The following is a 17,964-nucleotide window of genomic DNA, read 5'->3' as shown; positions in this document are numbered from 1 at the left end:
CGACATCACCTACTTCGTCACTTAATAAAAATTAGTAACATGAAACCATCCAACTATAGTCCAAAACCTTCTGTAATCTTGGTTTAGGTTTATAAATCCCTACATAATTATGTAATTTCACCTTAAAAAATGTAATAAGTACACATAATAAATATATAGTAACTAGATTTTAAAGTAGGTCTCCGATAAAATAAGACCCGGAAATTTTCCACATAATGGCAACAAACATTTTGAATAAATCGGAGACATGACATAATTACCGCAAATATCAACAAAAGATTACAAAATCTACTTAAAGGGTTGCCAGTGTTGGCAGTGTTGCCACCACAATCATAAGAATCGTAAATCATTGAACACTCAACACTTTTAATTAAAAAGGCCAAAACTAAAGAGGAAAGAGGAATTGCGGACATCACAACAAAGTAAAAGAGAAACTGTACAGGTTGCGTAGAAATTAATTCAAAACACATGCTTTATAGTCGTGACTTACGGTGACACAGCCTCTAGGCATAGCTCATTAACCTCAATATATTTTAAGTTGATTCCGAACTGATAAACGGTTACAAAAGTATCACTTTTTGTCGTAGGTTTTATTATTCTTCATCATTTTAAGATGAATGAAATTTATTTATTGTATGACAGCTATAGGTACAATGAAAATCGAGTTACTCAAGTTTGCCTTGTCCGATAAGTGCCTTTTATCTCTTGTCTCCCAGAGAAAAAAAAAATGAAATAATAAAATTTCGTCCCCCTCCTCTTAATGAAAACGAGTTTTATAATAATAATTTTAATAATTCGGAATTGTAGGTACAAATTATAACCCAAGGCCATGAAACCGATTTCACATTTGCTTGATCTACAGGGTCCTATTTCAGATCTACCGTAGACAGCAATTGAAGTATTGTCTCGCTGTCAGGCGGTATAATGGCGCTTATGTACGGCACACAAGCTGGATAGATGGGATCGCGTGCGCTCGCGCAGGCCTCGAATGAGCAAGCCGCGAGTCATTTCCGGTGGACTAACGTGGGGCTGTAGACAAAGATTAGACAATCAAGAGAAGCCTTCGCTGGGGTATGAAGCGTTGTGAACGTTTATAGGATTATAATTATGCCGAATTAAAAGATTTTATTGTAAAACTGTTTGAAGGATTTCTGGAGGGTTGAATCTATGTAATTCTGTAGCAAAAGGGACAATTTCGTTAAGCGGAAACATTCTTTTTTTATATCTTACAGATCATATAAGTATGATGTGCTCAATTTTATTAACGAAATAAATAATTTGTAAATTTTAAATTAGAGATTATTATAAATTTTAAAATTAGAAAAGTAGGTATACAAAGGTGGTATGGTTTTTGAGTTTGGTTATGACTTTGATTTTTATTTTATTGTTTTTTTTTAACCCTGAATAAATGGAAATAGTATACAAATTAATTTTATTTTGTAGCTGACGGACGTGCTTTACTTATTCGTACACGTCTGTGTATCTTTGATTTTAGACTATTTAGATTATATTTTATAAAACGGAAGCCTACTTCCATTTTTACATTATTACTGCCATAATGATGAGCCGGGGTAAAGATGGCCGGAGGAAACGGTGAATCGGGAGTCATGGAGAGCCAGGGGAGAGGCCTTTGCCCAGCAGTGGGACACTCAAAAAGGCTAAGAAAAAATGATTAGCAGTTCTTTTCTATTTCATCTATGGCTGCAGACGGGCGACGCGTGTCGCAAGGAGAAGAATCGCTGCTAATTTATAATCGTCACTTTCATAAAGGCTGACTCAGAAACAAGGCTGTGTGTTGGTGGATTAACGTTAAGGGGCTGACAACTTACAATGACCTTGATGTTGCTTAAGCAGTTTTTATAAGAATAACTGTTTGATCTATTTTTATCATGCAAAAACATCTGCGAGTAGGTAATACTCGCTTTTACTACTAATTTTAAGTTAAAGGTAAGTTTTTTGACTAAGTGCTCCAAAATGTTTGTTTTAGTCTAAAACAAACAGTTTTTATAATTAAAGGAAAAAAACCCACCATTACGTAGGTACCAGTTCGAATCTATGGTCATTTTGGAGCACTTAGTCAAAAAAATTACCTTTTATTTAAAACTTAGTTTTAGTTATGCACAAAGCACCTATTTGTTAATACCTATTCATTACATTTCAAATAACATAAGACGAACTCGATTTGTGACTGGCCTTAATCGGCTTGATGGAAACTATTTAAAAAGATTTGTTTAAACTAGAAATTCTAAACACCAACGAGTTATCGAAGACGAGACGACGTTTAATGATTGTTTTCTCCTGTTTGTGAGAACAATATTTGCTTAAATGCCCGTAGTTTTCTTAAATACACCGTGTTTCCGGTATCACTCAAAACCTCAGACACCCCAACTGATTTATATTTTTTTAAACGTATCTAGAATGTTCATTTTTTAATCTGATGATTATTATTTTTTTAAATTGAATTTTTAATTTTCTGTGCAGCTCTACTCGGCTTTTAACTCTACACTCAATAAAATAATTGCTAGCTACCATAATAAACCCTTAAACTGTTTAATTGTGTACGTTACTGCAACGACATAAGGTTTACCAATAGGCAGCTATGTCACTGTAAAGCACTTTAACCTGTGTCACAGTAAACTTCAAATTGGATAGGTGACGCAGTAAGCAAATTTAAACCTAACATTCAAAATGACAAGGTTGTAATTAGGTACGAGTTCAATTTGTTATGACTTATCATAAACTTTAAAATCAAACTGACGCACAACGTCTATCTCGGAGCGGAAAAAATAATCGTCCAAGTAACCAGCCAGTATTAATACCCTTAAACACTGAAAAAGGTATACAACCTCTAACAATATGATATGCACAATGTTGTATTGCGAATTTTTAGAATGGGCACGTAAACTATAATAATACAAATTAAAACAAAAAATATTACCCCCATCAAGATATAGCTCAATCGATTCTACTCTCGATTCTGAACAGTTTTCAGGTTTTTAGTGTTAAGTGAAACACGGTGTATAAATTCAGCAAATAAATGATAGATAAGGAAGAGGCTATTTCCTATACTTAAAATAAAATATTTTATGCAGTGCACGAAATAAAGCACCACATAATTAGAAAAAATATATGGACAGTAGTTATGTTTAAACGTAATTTCTATTTAATAATCAATGAGAAAGATATAAAGTATAGGAATTGACCATGACGTCACTCCTCAGTATATTGTCATAGTAATTCCATATTAGCAAATCGTTTTGACAGTTCTATAAAAGAAGCTGATTTGACTAGTAGGAAACTAGCCTATTATAGTGCTACTTATATCATACTCCAATACAGATCGACAAGTGTGCGATTCAGGCATCGTCTGCCTCTTAACGTAATGCGCCGATTTGCGCAATTTTTCGTGCTTCGCATAAATGATGTATAGCGATAATTAAATGGCGCCTACATCAGTTTTGGTGTTAACTGTGGTTTGTCCTGCACTAGGCGAGTGGGAAGGATTAAGTACTGCCAGGTCAAGGTCACGGAGACAACACAAAACTCTTCGTAAAATTATTGAAGACAATTAAGAAATCCAAGTAATCTTTTACAAAGCATTAATGACATTGCTGCTAAGACTTGGCATTTTACTAGAAGACAAAGCCTGTAAAGGAAGAAGCTAATGTATTTTAGCATTTACAAACTAAACCGAAAATAATTATGTATTGAACGGTATTATGGGGACAAATATTTTTAGGAAGGCAAAGGAACATGAGATCAATCACTTGCACCACCGAAAATGGAGGATTGACCCAAGGTTAACCCACCATTTTATATGGAATTTGACAGATGACAGCCCACTAACCTTGAGTTAAGCGGGTGGTGCAAGTGGCCCTTATAAAATTTAAAATTCTATCTTGCTACAATGCCATTGGCAGCTTAGTCAAATATAGTCACTCTGAACTACCTACAATCGAGATTTGTTCAAACCAGATTTGGAACAAGGATCGCTATCTCCGTGTCGTTAACCTCCTACTGCTAATATCATAAGAATGTAACTTTGTGAAATGTTAGCGTTACACATTTTGTTTGATATTGTAAGTACCTATAGATGAAATTATTTAAGCTAAACGTGAAGGACTATAAGAACTCGTATTAACCTTTCGTATGCGCCTGTCAAAAAATTGTCAATCATATATCAGTGATAATAAATACATATTTAAATTGAAACGATATGGAGAAGATCTGCTCCTAAGCATACGAGAGGTTTATAAACAGTTAGCTTAGAAAATTTCAAGCATACCGACATAATAGATATACCTAACCTAACTATTTAGAATCGAATGTAAATATTCTAAATGTGAATTGTTTGTATATTTTTATGTTGCATACCTACACAGTACACAATAATTTTGTTAATAACTAAAAACAGAATAAGAAATATGGACATAACATAAAACACGGGAGATATTATGAAGACGTTAGTTCAACGCAAATGAAATCGTGAGCATAAGCTTACAGATAACCCTAAAGAGCTGCCTTACTCCGTGCTCCGTGCCACAACTCGAAAAGCACTATTTACTAGGTACAAGTCCCTCGTTGGTTCTAAGACTTCTAAGCCAGGTACTTGGCATAGTTAAGATAAATTAATGTTGTGTCCGTATCCAACTAATCTAGTACCAAGATTAATTTCTAGTTGAAGGCATATATTACAAGCAAATTTTTCAAAGCCAGTTCTCATTACCTGATCTTCATTAGCTACTTACATAATTCCGCTATTTATCTACCTTCTAAGCTGCTAATAAATTATTATTTTATGCTGCACAGTTACGCGAGAGCCTACTTATCGAGTACCTGTTGCGAGTGTATATCATTCATTAGTTATAAATCATATTAACAAGGTATTCTTGTCGGCAATGCAAAGCGCTCGTCCTTTTGTACACATTATAGATTACCTCACAAGACAGTTTTTAAGACAACGCTCACTTCCCGTTCATCAGCTTATTTTTCTGTCAAAAGAATCACGCGGAGAGACCATTCTTCAATTACACATTTTTAAATTAAGCAGAATTGTTTTTTCGTATCTTTTTTTTAATCATAATTTTGAAATTTGATTATGTAACTAAGAAATCCTAACCCAAAAACAAAATGCCGAATTCTGAGTAACAGGTCTGAGGCAAAACCTTAACTCTTACGGTTACCTTTGAAACTCACTTTTGTGTAGGTATGTAATTTTTCTTATCATTGTCAATTTTCACAATTGCAATAAAGTGGAGCATAATAATCATTACGGATCAAGTATCAAAAAGACTATCGGGTCGAGTCATCTCATCTCATATGATGTTATTGTACAGAATAAAGTATTGAGTAGGAGGATATCTCTAGCTTAATGCAGAACTTGCACAATATACTCGCGATCAGACTAATGGCTTGTATGACTAACGAACTATTAAAGGAGTCTGTTTTGTATGTTAGTCGATGGGTGTTCAGTTCATTCTGGTTGCTTTTTGCTTATTCATATAATCTGCTTGATTAGTTGTTTAGTTGTGGTTCAAAATAAGCAAGAACGGTACTGTATAAAAAAAAATATATAATTTTAATTCTATTAAATATCTACGATAGAGGCTTAGTAAAGACTAATAATATTCGATATCAAAGGACATATTATAACAAAACATACATAATTTTTGCTAATGAACACAAAAAAGTGATTTCAATATTAGGTAGGAACTTAATAAAAATCAAATATGAATTGTCTAGCTGCATTTACTAAAGTACATAAAATAAAACAAAGAATTTTCATAATACATAACATAATGTGACGCCACATACTGACAACATAATTAAGTAAAGCTAGTGCATTTAGTATTATTTGTCCTCCATAGCGTCCGTTTTACCGAATCTCTTCCGACAATTTTAAATACACAAGCTCTTAACGATGTGTCAATATTGAAGTATTGACAGTAAATTAAAACTTAATTTTTTTAATATTTATGAAGTAACTGTGCAGCAAACGAAGGCACGTGGCGCGCCTTCGCCAGTCAGTATGCAAATATGAGTGTGCATGTGTGAATATGCATGAGCCACTAGAGCGGCACGCACACAGCTGCAACGGTTTCCATTCATAAAACCAGCACTATCTAGCCATGAATTAATCGCAACCTTTGAATATGTTTACGCCGCGTCTTGCGTGAGCGACGAACCCGCGACGGCGATGCGATGCGATGCGATGCGACGAAATCAAACCTTCTATCTCTATGGACTTGTCTTAGGTGGGCGACGGAACGCGACGGCGATGCGACGCGACGAACTAGCGATGAACATGCGAATGTTAAGCGACGCGATGCGACGCGATGCGATCAAACCGCTGTGTTCATATGGGAGTGTCTTGCGTAAGCGACGGCCCGCGACGGCCCGCGACGGCGATGCGACGCGATGCGATGGCGATGGGCGCGCGATCAAGCTATTTGATTTTTAGAAGCAAATTCAATACGTAGAGAGGTCGGACTAGAGAAATAACGATTGATTACTAGTCTCACATTTCATTCTTTATATTTTCTTATAATAAAAATTCAAAATATTCAAATTAACATAAGTTGACCAAAGGAGTAATGTGCCTAAAAAGTAAGGAAATTACAACTTTTGTAACTTGTATTGACAGCCTTTGATTATGTGCACGGTGATACGAGATTGTCTGCGTAAAATATTAAAATTTAAGTGTGAACTAAAAATATGAAACACTAGTGCGATGACCTTACGATATATGTACTAGCACTTGACTTTGGTGAATAGGATCACAAAATTAACTAGTTATTACAACGGGCTCGTAGCCTAGCGGTTTCGACGTCTGGACGCCGCGCCAGCGGTGTGAGTTCGAACCTCGGCTGAGGCGTGCTTTTGCAGTTTTATTTTTGTTTCTTTTATTTTCTATTATTTGATTGTTTACTTTTTTCTTTCTGTAAGAATCTTCATTCTTATTTTTATTTTATTTTTAATAACTCCGGCTTTTATACTAACAAGGAAAGGTACCCATACAAAAAAAATATAATTAGACTACTCTTTAAGGGGCGTTCATTGTAATTCCTGCGATTCCTGCATTTATTGTAACTCTTAAATAATAATATTATCCTAAACCAGAACTTCTTGTTGCCATATAAAAAAAAATACATATAAGACATACCTTTGTGTCGATAGATATTTTTCAGTACAGATGGTGTTTTTATTACGCACTAGTGCGAGAAGTGGTTCATTATATGCCAGGTCGAAACTTCGGAGGCTCATCTGTACTGAAAAACGTCGTACGATACACGTGCGAAAAGGAAATTCGTAACTCGTGTCGATTTAAAACACTCCCTTCGGTCGTGTTTTAATTTATCGCCACTCGTTTCGAACTTCCTTTTTACGCACTTGTATCGTAATGTACTATTTTAAAGCACATAAAATTCGAATAAAATATACAGCGCTCATAGACAGTGGACCTACGTTCGATAGTCCGGCGCACCGTGCTCTCGTAAGCGTAAGCAGGTAGATAGTTCTGAGAAGTGCTGTATAGGTACTGCGACTAAACAAATCTTGATCCTGTTGGTGGCAAACAGGCATACGGTCCGCCTGATTTGTACACATGCAATTTTATCCAAGAAATTTTACTTGAAATCTGATGAGAGTTTGAATTATTATTATATTTCGGGACCAGGGGACCGATTTTTGAGTCTCACGCATTCGAATTCAGAAAATTGTCACTGAAAATACTAAGCAATTCACTATTTTCAACCGGTATTTTAGTGACAAATCCCATATGTGAGATTCAAAAACCGGCCCCCAGGATGAGGTTCTGGTTTTCATGGTGGAGTCAGGATATGGTCAACAAAACTGCTATTTTACTCATAATAACTCCACTATGTTTGGGCTTATTACATTTGGGCTGATGAGCAGCGTCGATCTCGATGATGTCCAAGGTCACATGATCGAGTCAGGAAATGAATAACAGAACTGCTATTCTACTTATCGTAACTCGACCATGTTTGATCTCATTAGCCGGGCCAATAACACATGTAATTTTATGCACACAGCTCAGCTCTTTGAAACTGTTTATTTTAAGTTACTTACAATTAGTAGGTACCATATAATAATAATATATTCTTATCTCTTGTAAACTTTACAAAAAAGTTAACACATGAAACCAAAAGAATTGTTACTAGCAATTAAATTCAAAACTATCAAGATCATTCTTGCCTGTGTGTTGCGTTACCGGTGGCTCGCGTACCGAGCACCAACGCCATCTATCAATGGCTATTTCACGAAATTGATGAACGCTCTAAGGAATAAGGGCTCTTAGTGTAGTGGTTATGCCAGTCGACACTAGATGGCAGCATTAAAAACACTGGGTTACACTGTATGACATTTTTTCATTTCAACATTAAGTAAATAGCATTCGTTATAAGTAAATAGTATACGTTAATTCGTTGCTCAATTTTGCCGTGAAGGACGGACAAATAAATAGACACACACACACTTTCCCGTTTATAATATTAGTATGGATTAAAATAAACATTAAGTTCATAAAAACAAAATGCAGTATTATTGTGTGCTACTTAAAACTTTCCTTGTTAGTATAAAACCCGGAGTTCTTAAAAAAAAATAAGAAAGTAGAATCTTAGAGAAAGAAATAAGCAGGTAAACAAAATCAAATAATCCATACTGATAAAACTGGAAAGTGTGTGTGTGTCTGTTTGTTTGTCCGTCTTTCAAGAGAAGCCGCGGGCAAAAGCTAGTAGAACATAAAAGAAAAAAGTAAATAAAAATGCAAAAAGATTGCGTGAGCCGAGATTCGAACTCACGACTCTCATGGCGCAAACGATTCCACCTAGAAGTCAAACCCGCTAGACCATTTGCACATTGTGAAAGACGGCGAATCTTGTGATTCTAATCACCAAAATGCTAGTGCCGAAGTTTCGCGCGATGGATACGCGATGACCTTGAGCCATCGCCGTCGCATCGCGTCGCATCGCGTCGCGTCGCGTCGCGTCGCCCGTCGCTCACGCAAGACGGAGCATCACAAAGGAAGCGGCCATTCAGAAAAACTCGCCCGAAACAGGTTTGGCACGTGTCAATGAACGCCTGGAGTATTTCGGACGGCTCGCCAGCCCGGCCGGCCCGCTGGATGATTTAAACGGTTTAATAGGCGCTCGTTTGAATACTTATTTTGTGTCAATTATAATTTGAAATATTCTTTAAACTTTCAATTCCCTATCATTAAAGCTTTTGAGTTTTGAAACAAAGATAATGAACTTGTTTGCTTTGGTATCGCTCAATTTATTGGTTACATTGATTTTTAATGTGCTCTCCAATGGGTTGATACGACTCTATGGTATAATTATAGGTGCAGTAATATTACTCGTGAGGACCCATAAACATCGTCTCGTTCAATACGTTTTGTATTGAATGCCTGCTTTTATGTCGAAGACTCATTTTGTTTACACAATAATGTTAAACATTGCTCGGCGAAGTGCTAAAATGTTTGTGTTATTGATGTCAACTTGTTACTACACTGCTTTGGTGGTCGCACTGTCTGTTTAAATACGCTTTGTTATCAGAGACATATTTATTACCTTACATAAAATGAAAATGACTCACGTAAAAATTGATTTCAACAGTTTATATTAAAAGTCTGCTTCAGTCATATTGTTGGTAAAAATTGTTTGTAATACATATTTCGAACCAAAAGTAGCACAAAATATAAACATCATTTATATTGACTGAGGTGATAGTTATCAATTTAACTATAATTTTTCTGGACAACCTTTCACCATAGTATATGAAGGTAAGGTTGCAAATACTGGCAATATTGCCACTTACGCTAAACGGTAAGTGACCTTTAGGTTCCTACTGACCCGTCCTGTACCAGATTATATTTCCGAAGTGTAGTAATTTCAGGTTAATAGACTATGAATTACCTATTTATTGCCTATATTTTGCTGTTTATTTAAAGCTTATATCCCTCATTCCGAGAATTCTACTCAGACACAGACAGCCAGACTTCCAAATGGCAGCAATTTAGATTAAATTATGCATTGAGTGTTTAGTTTACTAGTTGTATTGCTTATTGAAGCAGATGTAGAATTAATTTCCATTGGGTGTTTTTCGTATGAATGAAAGTTGGCGGCCTCCAGCCGGCTACGTAGGCGAACTGTTGCAAGCAGTGTTGCGTGTGCAAACGGCCTATGTGAATGGAATAGCCGAGTGTGTAAAGCCCTTTATGAGTTGGCGAAGGTGGGTGCGTCGCAGTCAAATCAGTGGATCGTGGTTCATTCACAAACGCTTGTCGATACTGTTCAAACGCTACAGTGCTGGTGTCTAGTGTACTAGTTCTGCTACAAATATACCTACCAATTTAAATAAATAAATATTGGGGACACCTTACACAGATCAACTTAGCCCCAAACTAAGCAAAGCTTGTACTATGGGTGCTAAGCGACGATATACATACTTAAATAGATAGAAAATATCCATGACTCAGGAACAAATATCTGTGCTCATCACACAAATAAATGCCCTTACCGGGATTCGAACCCAGGATCGCGGCTCAGCAGGCAGGGTCACTACCGACTGAGCCAGACCGGTCGCCAATTAACCATAACATGATGCCATGCCGATATTTATTGCCATAATTCATAATTATGAAATCATTAACCTATATCAAAGAGGATCGAGTATTATAGAGAGTTACTGTCGAAGTAAAATGTGTAATCACAGTGCATAGACTGGCATCTCTTGACACAGGCTTAAAACTTTTGAACCTCAGATTTGACAATTTGGCTCATATTTGATATGTTTTAAAATGTCAAATATTAATATTAGCGCCATCTAGCTGAGCGTACCCCAAAGGTGTAATGCCATTTAGGCCCTTTTTCTGTATAGTACTGAGGTACGTTTTTTTCTTATATTTTATCTGTCTATACGGAGTTATATATGTATTTGCTTATATTTATGGCCATCATTTTAAAGCCTACTTTACATTGCTTTAGGAAAGATTGAATTAATTCTCTCCCGACTGATGGATTATCAAAATAAACGATGAAGCACCGCATGGAAACTCACTTTCATATTTCTTAAAATCTTTCTAAGCATGACATCTGATACATAATTATTTTATATATCTAGAAGAGCTACAATTACACAATACGGAAGAACATTGGCGTCAAGATATCTTTGCAGCCAACTCTTCAAATTCTAAGATTACACCAAACGTCTCACGATTCACAATTCATGTAATCTCAAATAAACAACATAAGGGAAACTGTTCAATTTTCTGCCCGATCAATTCCAAAACGGCCAACCCGAGAAATGATTAAAACACGGGTTGACATTTACATGTGGAATGGAAAACCGTAAAAGGTAACGGAAACGGACTGTCATCCGAGAACAACCGTGTTCCAGTCGCCGCTAGTTAGCCGATAACATCACGCCGGGTTATTCTCACTAGTTACTACAAGAACTTTTTCCCAGTTTTTCCGCGTTGTTGCCAGCAGTGCTAAACTGTTCGGAGATTTTCTCAGCTTAACCCATTCTGACATTTCTTACAATACAATACTTACAAATCGTCACTACTTTGAAAAAATCTCGTATCTCACACTGGTCCTCAAAGTTAAAACGCAGTAAGTCTATATGCATTCCATACATACTTATTACATTTTTCTTTTCATTGACAGCAGAAGATACAAGTTTTTTTCAAAGTAGTGACGAAATACTCTTTATGTACACCTTGATAAAATACAACAATACAAAATAAAGAAGCAACACGAACAAAGGCAAACTACAGGCGGTCTTATCGCTAAAGAGCGATTTCTTCCAGACAACCTTAAGGTAGCTGAAATTGATAAATTTACATTATGTCAGTAGGTGTCAGCAAAATCAAAGAGATAAACTTATCGCACAATACAAAACAGACTAAATATATATATATATATATATATATATACACACCAGCACCTCTTTAATCCGAACCCCTCCGTGATCCGAACGCACTTCCTCGAATCCTGAATTGACAACGTTTCAAAATTTTCAATGTCGCTAAATCGAAAACCATTTCGAGATATACGCTTGTAGATCACATAAATTTTTTTTTCCGTATTTTTAGTATAAAAAATCTTAAAAATTGTTTAAAGGGGAAGTGACGTCAAATAGCTGATTTAGAGCTGCCACTATAACAAAATAATCTTCCAGTTGGGATGTCACTTGAGTTTGACAGTGACACTTATCACAGTTCGTTGCAAAAATATTATAAATTTCATGGCTTAGTCTATGGTTCGTAGTCATTCACTATTGGTTGACAGTGACACTTGACAGTCAGACATACCGGACTGCTTAAGCTGACTGTTAAAACTTTTTTTTTAGAAATGATTTTGTCGTTTTCTTAGGTGTATGAAACAACACATGTGACGTCATAAAGCTGTGTCTTGACGTTTGTAACTTACGCTCTTTCTGCTCGAAGTAGTAATAAGAAGGGATTTTCTCATTAAAATAGCAGTTTTTGGAAAAATAAAAAAATACGTGTATCTTCAAACCAAACAATAAAAAGTAGTACTCGAAAATATGAAATGTCAATTTCCTCGAATACTTTTACGGGATAAACGAAACCAATTTTTTATTTGACATAAAATGCTACCCGATAAAGTAAGATATTAGATTTTTTTAAAGAAAATTTCATAAATATTACGTCTACAGATGAATACGCATTTAAATTTCACAACATAATTTGTTTACTTTCATACAAAATAACCTTTATACTATAATCCGAATGCTCCACTAATCCGAACGGGGGTAAAATTTTCAGGGCCCGAATTAAAGAGGTCCTGCTGTATAAAGAAGATAAAATACACAAAATTCTTACTAGTTATACTCTCGATTTTATTCTCAGTTTTCACAGTTGTTAAGAGTTGTAACATATAGGAGTTTTTCTTTGCATTTCCTAGTAGTTACCACTAGTAAAAAGGTAGATCTTTTCCGAGTAGTTACCACTCCAATTGTTACAGTAGAATTTATTGAAATAGTATTATGTATAACTCGGTTAGAATTTCAGTAACGTAACTAACTTTTTAATAATGGTCGGTTACATATATTTATTAGATTAAACGAACTTACCTTAAGTGAAGTTCTATCTTAATAACATGATTCTCTCTCCCTGTTAACTTAACCATTGTATAACCTTTATTGTATCCAACATTTATCACAATTTTCAAAGCTTTTAAAAAAGAAGCTCGAACAGCTCCAGTTGTCTAGTCTATGGCATCCGGTACGACAAGTCATTTCGTTTAAAGTATATTTCAGTAGATTATTAGAGCAACCCTGTAAATGGGAAAAGTATATTAGCATATATACACAAGGGAAGGGATGGGACTCTCTTAACAGGGAGAGAGAATCATGTTATTAAGATAGAACTTCACTTAAGGTAAGTTCGTTTAATCTAATAATAACATTTATCTCTCTCCCTGTTAACTTAACCATTGTAGATGTTCAAAGATAGGGTTGCGAGTACATAATCATACAATCTGATTAAGAAATAAAGCTGTTTATTAAATCAGTAACATTTAAGATAACAATGTAATTATAATCAACATGACATTCAGTCTGATATCAAGTTACATATCGTACTACAAAACTGGTCAGGTTCTGAAGAAATTGGTCTGTTATAATGCTTAGCAAAGCAAATAGAGTTTTCTGACCAACCAGCTGTTTTTTGGATAATATCTATGGATATACCAGATCTGCTTGCAGCTGATGTGCTGGCGTGTCTAGTGCTATGGGCTGTAAAGATGTTAACGTCTATGCCTGCCTCCTTAAGTACATTTTTTATCCAGCGACTTATAGTCTGGGTAGAAACAGCATGGTGAGGTTTTTTATGCGTAATTAAAAGACTGTTAGTATCTCTAATAGACTGTGTTCTTTTGATATAAGAATTTAAAGTAGTGACTGGGCAGACTTCAATCTTATTACTGAATATTTTTAAATTTAATAATGGTTGTTTACTGTTTTTTCCTGAAGTTTTAATTAAATCTGGTATAAAAATTTGAACTCCCTCATGAGTAAATTGAATATTATTAATCTTAATTAAGGATAATGTTTGGACTCTGTGTCCTGTCGTTAAGGCAAGTAACATCACCACTTTATGGGTAAGCTGTTCCAAGCTTATAACTTCGTTAGGGTACAAGCCTTTTAAATAATTGAGGACAATGCTAGGGTCCCATGTTATATTATATTTTGGAGTAGGAGGTTTTAATCGAAATACTCCTTTAACAAACCGTTTTATCCTATCATCATTTCCTATTCTAGGTCCAATAAGAAGAGATAGAGCGGATCTAGTACTATTAATTGTGCCATAAGAGGCTCCATTTTCAAAACGCTCTGTTAAAAACTTAAGTACGAATGGTATAGACGCCTGATAAACATCAATCTTATTTTGCTTACAGAATAGCCACCATTGTTTGAAAGAAGTATCATACTGTTTCAGCGTGTTATTTGAAAGAGAATTTAACATTATCTGAATTGCTGATTTTGGCGTTCCGCGCCTACTGTACGCCTCGCCGATAGCAGCCCGGCAGCCAGGGTAAGATGACGATGTAGGGGATGGACATCTCTGAAAGGAGACGACAGTAAATTTTTATTAGGCTTGAATATTAAAGGGTCTGTAATTAACAATGATTTTAGAAGAGGGAACCATGACTGAGAGGGCCAATATGGGAACACTAGTATACCTTCCGCTTTTTCCCTTTTAATTTTGTTTAGACATTTTAACAATAAGGAAAAAGGAGGAAAGGCGTAAAAGAAAATATCACTCCAATTGACAGTGAAGGCATCTACGGTGAAAGCATATGGATCAGGTTTCCAGGAAATGAACTTCAGGCATTTATTATTAATCCTTGACGCAAATAAGTCTATATCAGGGTGGCCAAATGTTTGTATGATTTTATCAAAATATTTCTGGGAAATTTCCCATTCAATATTAATTTTTCTGGATTGTTCATCTGCTTCAAAATTATCGTTAGTGTTTATATAGGAAGCAAATATCCAAATATTTCTTTCCTCACACCACTTCCACATTTCCCTTGTAATTTGATTGAGATGAGGAAACTGAATGCCACCCATCTTGTTTATATAAGCTACTGCAGTTGTATTATCAACTCTTAAAAGAATCTCACAGTCATGTAAATTATTAGCAAAACATTGTAGACCTAAAAAAGCTGCTTTTATCTCTAGATAGTTTATATGACTTTCTTGTTCAAGTTTTGACCATGATCCAGATGTTCTATTTGATGCACATACTGCCCCCAGCCCGTTTTCGACGAATCGGTGTTAATTTCAATGCAAAAATCGTGATTTTTAATTATGTTGAATTTGTGTAAATTTTGACTCCACCAATGAAGTTCAGAAAAAATAATATTAGGAAGAATCATGTTGGCTTCATAGTTCTCCTTGGATTTTAATAATGCAAGATATTTTTCTCTTTCTAGTAGTTTAGTATAAACCCAGCCATATGGAACAGCTGGACAAACAGAGTTAAGTTTTCCCAGTAATTGGGAGAATTCCCTTATTGAACAGGATCTTTTACATTTGAACTGCTGAATAATTTCCAGAATACTAAGTTGTTTCTTCTGTGGAACTGATAAGGAGAGGTTAGTAGAATCAAGATTAAATCCCAGATACTTGCATGTTTTGCTAGGGGTCAAAGAACTTTTATCAAAATTAATTACAAACCCTAGGTCCTGATATAGTTTACATGCTACTTTGATATCATTTAAACATCCATTATATGATTGGTTAAAATAAATACTGTCGTCTAGGTAGCATGTCAAAATTATATTTTGTTCTCTGAGGTAGGTACTAACTGGTTTAACTAATTTAGTGAAAACATAGGGAGCTGAGCATAGGCCATACGGTAAAGCGTTAAACTGAAATAATTGTCCATCAAATTGGAACCTTAGAAACTTCCTGTGTGTCTCCGCAATTGGCACGGAAAGATATGCCTCTGACAAATCAATGGAACCCATAAAACAGTTTTCTGATATCAATTTGCAAGCAGTTCTAATATCCTCTAGTTTAAAATGATGTGTTATTACATATTCATTCAACTTTTTTAGATTTATTATAAATCTAAATGAACCATTGGGTTTTGGTACTAAAAAAATTGGAGATGTAAACTGATTGGGGTCTGGAGAACACTGTGAAATTGCACCAAGTTTAAATAATTTCTGGATTTCACAGGTCATACTTTCTTTTTCCTTTCCATGCCACACTTTTTGTATTGCCTCATGAGGCGGAGGAATAGTATGAAATGGAATTTCGTACCCTTCCAGCCATTTCAAAATTATTGGATCATCAGTAATCTCAAGCCAATTGTCAATAAAATGTTTAAGTCTACCTGCATGTACCTCAGGTTCTATCGGTGATATCTGGACCTCTGCTTGTGGGAGCTGTGTCTCTCTTTCCGGTGAGGCTGGTTGTAGTGCTTCCGGGGTTGATGGTATTGTTGCCCACCACGCATCCGATGATACTGCTGACTGTATTGTGGTGGGCTCTTCCAGTTTAACTGCTTGAACTGTTTGTTATTTGCTGCTTGTTTCTGCTGCTTCTTTTCTTTCTCTGGATGGTTCTTAATAGTATTTGAAGTTTTCTGGATTGTTTGTGCAGCTCTGATCTTGTCAGCACAATCTGTACCAAATAAAAACTTATCGGTCTTTTGATGACGAATAGCATCTTGGATGGTTTTATTCGCTCCAGCCAAACAAAAGAATTTTCTCGAATTTGAATCATGGTGGTGGATTTCCCCAGCCAACTTCGCAGCGTCATTGATTTCTTCAATTAACTTTTTAGAGTTAATATTTCCTAGTAAAACGTCAGTTAAGCATTTTCCTAGGCAAGACAATAATGTGCCTGTTAAGCCCTGTCTTATCATAATCCTTTTATCTCTTTTGACCGAGGGATCTGAGAGTGTAGACGCAATCTCTGGATTAATTATCGGTGCTATTGCAGCAGAAAAATTGGCTGGTGGAGGGTATTTTTTCACAATTGCTTCTCTAGCCTCTTTACCCAAGCCGTCATTCATAATTTTTGTCCAGCGGGAGGCCAATTCAGGTCTGATAGGGTTTCCAACTTCTGCCTGTTCCTGACCTTCAGTCCCCAGAGCAAGTAGGAACTCCTCAGGGAGTTCATCGTCCACAATTTCTGTAATAATAGGTAATATTATGACAAAGTTGTACATGAATGTAGGCTCGGCTGTATTTTGTATTAAACTGTCTATCCGCAAGTGATAGCGCAAAGTTGTATATTGTATTAGCATTGTCTATCCGCATTGTGATAGCGCCTGCTATAAAACAAGATATAATAGTCAATGGCATGTCTTATATCCACTCTGCCTAGCCAGTATTTGCTACATCTTATATTGGTCGGTTTAATATGTATGAGATGTTGACAAGAAGAAGCCTCAGTATAAATCTGAACTATGTATATTTAACCATAAACGCACCTGCATTTATATCAGGGTCATCGTGTGACCTAGTATGCAACGGTGAAGACGCCGGTGATGGTGAAGAGTCTTCTGTCGGCGGCTGCTGCGGAGTCTTCGACTGCGGTTGTACAGGAGGAGTAGAACTGCGATCTGGTTCGACGGAATGTCTTTGCAGCTTTTCTTGAAGTTTTTTTATCTTTTTCTTAATATAAACTTCATCTTTTTCTTTATCTCTCTTCCTTTTTCCCATTTTAACAGCACTCGCGAAAAAATAAGAGTAATTTCGACGCACTTGTTAACGATAGTTTTACTTCGAGACCAGTATTCAAACGAGAGAAAAAACGAACATAGTTTATGGGCAACCGGAAAGTGCCAGCATAGAAAAAAAAAAAATATATATATAAACAATTCAAACGTTTTGGTCATAAAGTCTGGCACACATAAAGCGTCAGTCAGTATTACTAGTACGGTAAAGTATAACC

At 35.7% G+C, this 17,964-nt stretch overlaps 2 protein-coding genes across 2 annotated transcripts; both read right to left on the bottom strand.

The window, feature by feature from the left end:
* Window positions 1–13,113: 13,113 nt before the first annotated feature.
* On the bottom strand, window positions 13,114–16,535 carry LOC125229807. The gene is made up of 2 exons (XM_048134747.1): window positions 16,397–16,535; window positions 13,114–14,614 (listed from the first exon to the last, which is right to left on the bottom strand). Exons 1-2 carry the CDS (start codon window positions 16,400–16,402, stop codon window positions 13,604–13,606), a joined length of 1,017 nt encoding a protein of 338 aa, XP_047990704.1. The 5' UTR covers window positions 16,403–16,535; the 3' UTR covers window positions 13,114–13,603.
* Window positions 16,415–17,732, bottom strand: LOC125229870. The gene is made up of 2 exons (XM_048134807.1): window positions 17,501–17,732; window positions 16,415–17,199 (listed from the first exon to the last, which is right to left on the bottom strand). The coding sequence occupies exons 1-2, from the start codon at window positions 17,730–17,732 to the stop codon at window positions 16,415–16,417; spliced, it is 1,017 nt and encodes a 338-aa protein (XP_047990764.1).
* Between the last annotated feature and the right edge of the window lie 232 nt (window positions 17,733–17,964).

This window comes from Leguminivora glycinivorella, chromosome 9, assembly GCF_023078275.1.
Source record: "Leguminivora glycinivorella isolate SPB_JAAS2020 chromosome 9, LegGlyc_1.1, whole genome shotgun sequence".
NCBI lineage: Eukaryota > Metazoa > Arthropoda > Insecta > Lepidoptera > Tortricidae > Leguminivora > Leguminivora glycinivorella.
The sequence above is the reverse complement of the archived record's forward strand: the minus strand, read 5'-3'. Positions and strand labels throughout refer to the sequence as shown.

Coding starts and splice junctions, on each gene's coding strand:
- LOC125229870 (XM_048134807.1), bottom strand. CDS start 17,732: ATGGGAAAAAGGAAGAGAGATAAAGAAAAAGATGAAGTTTATATTAAG. Junction 17,200..17,500: donor TGACCCTGATATAAATGCAG/GTGCGTTTATGG, acceptor CTATTATTACAG/AAATTGTGGACGATGAACTC.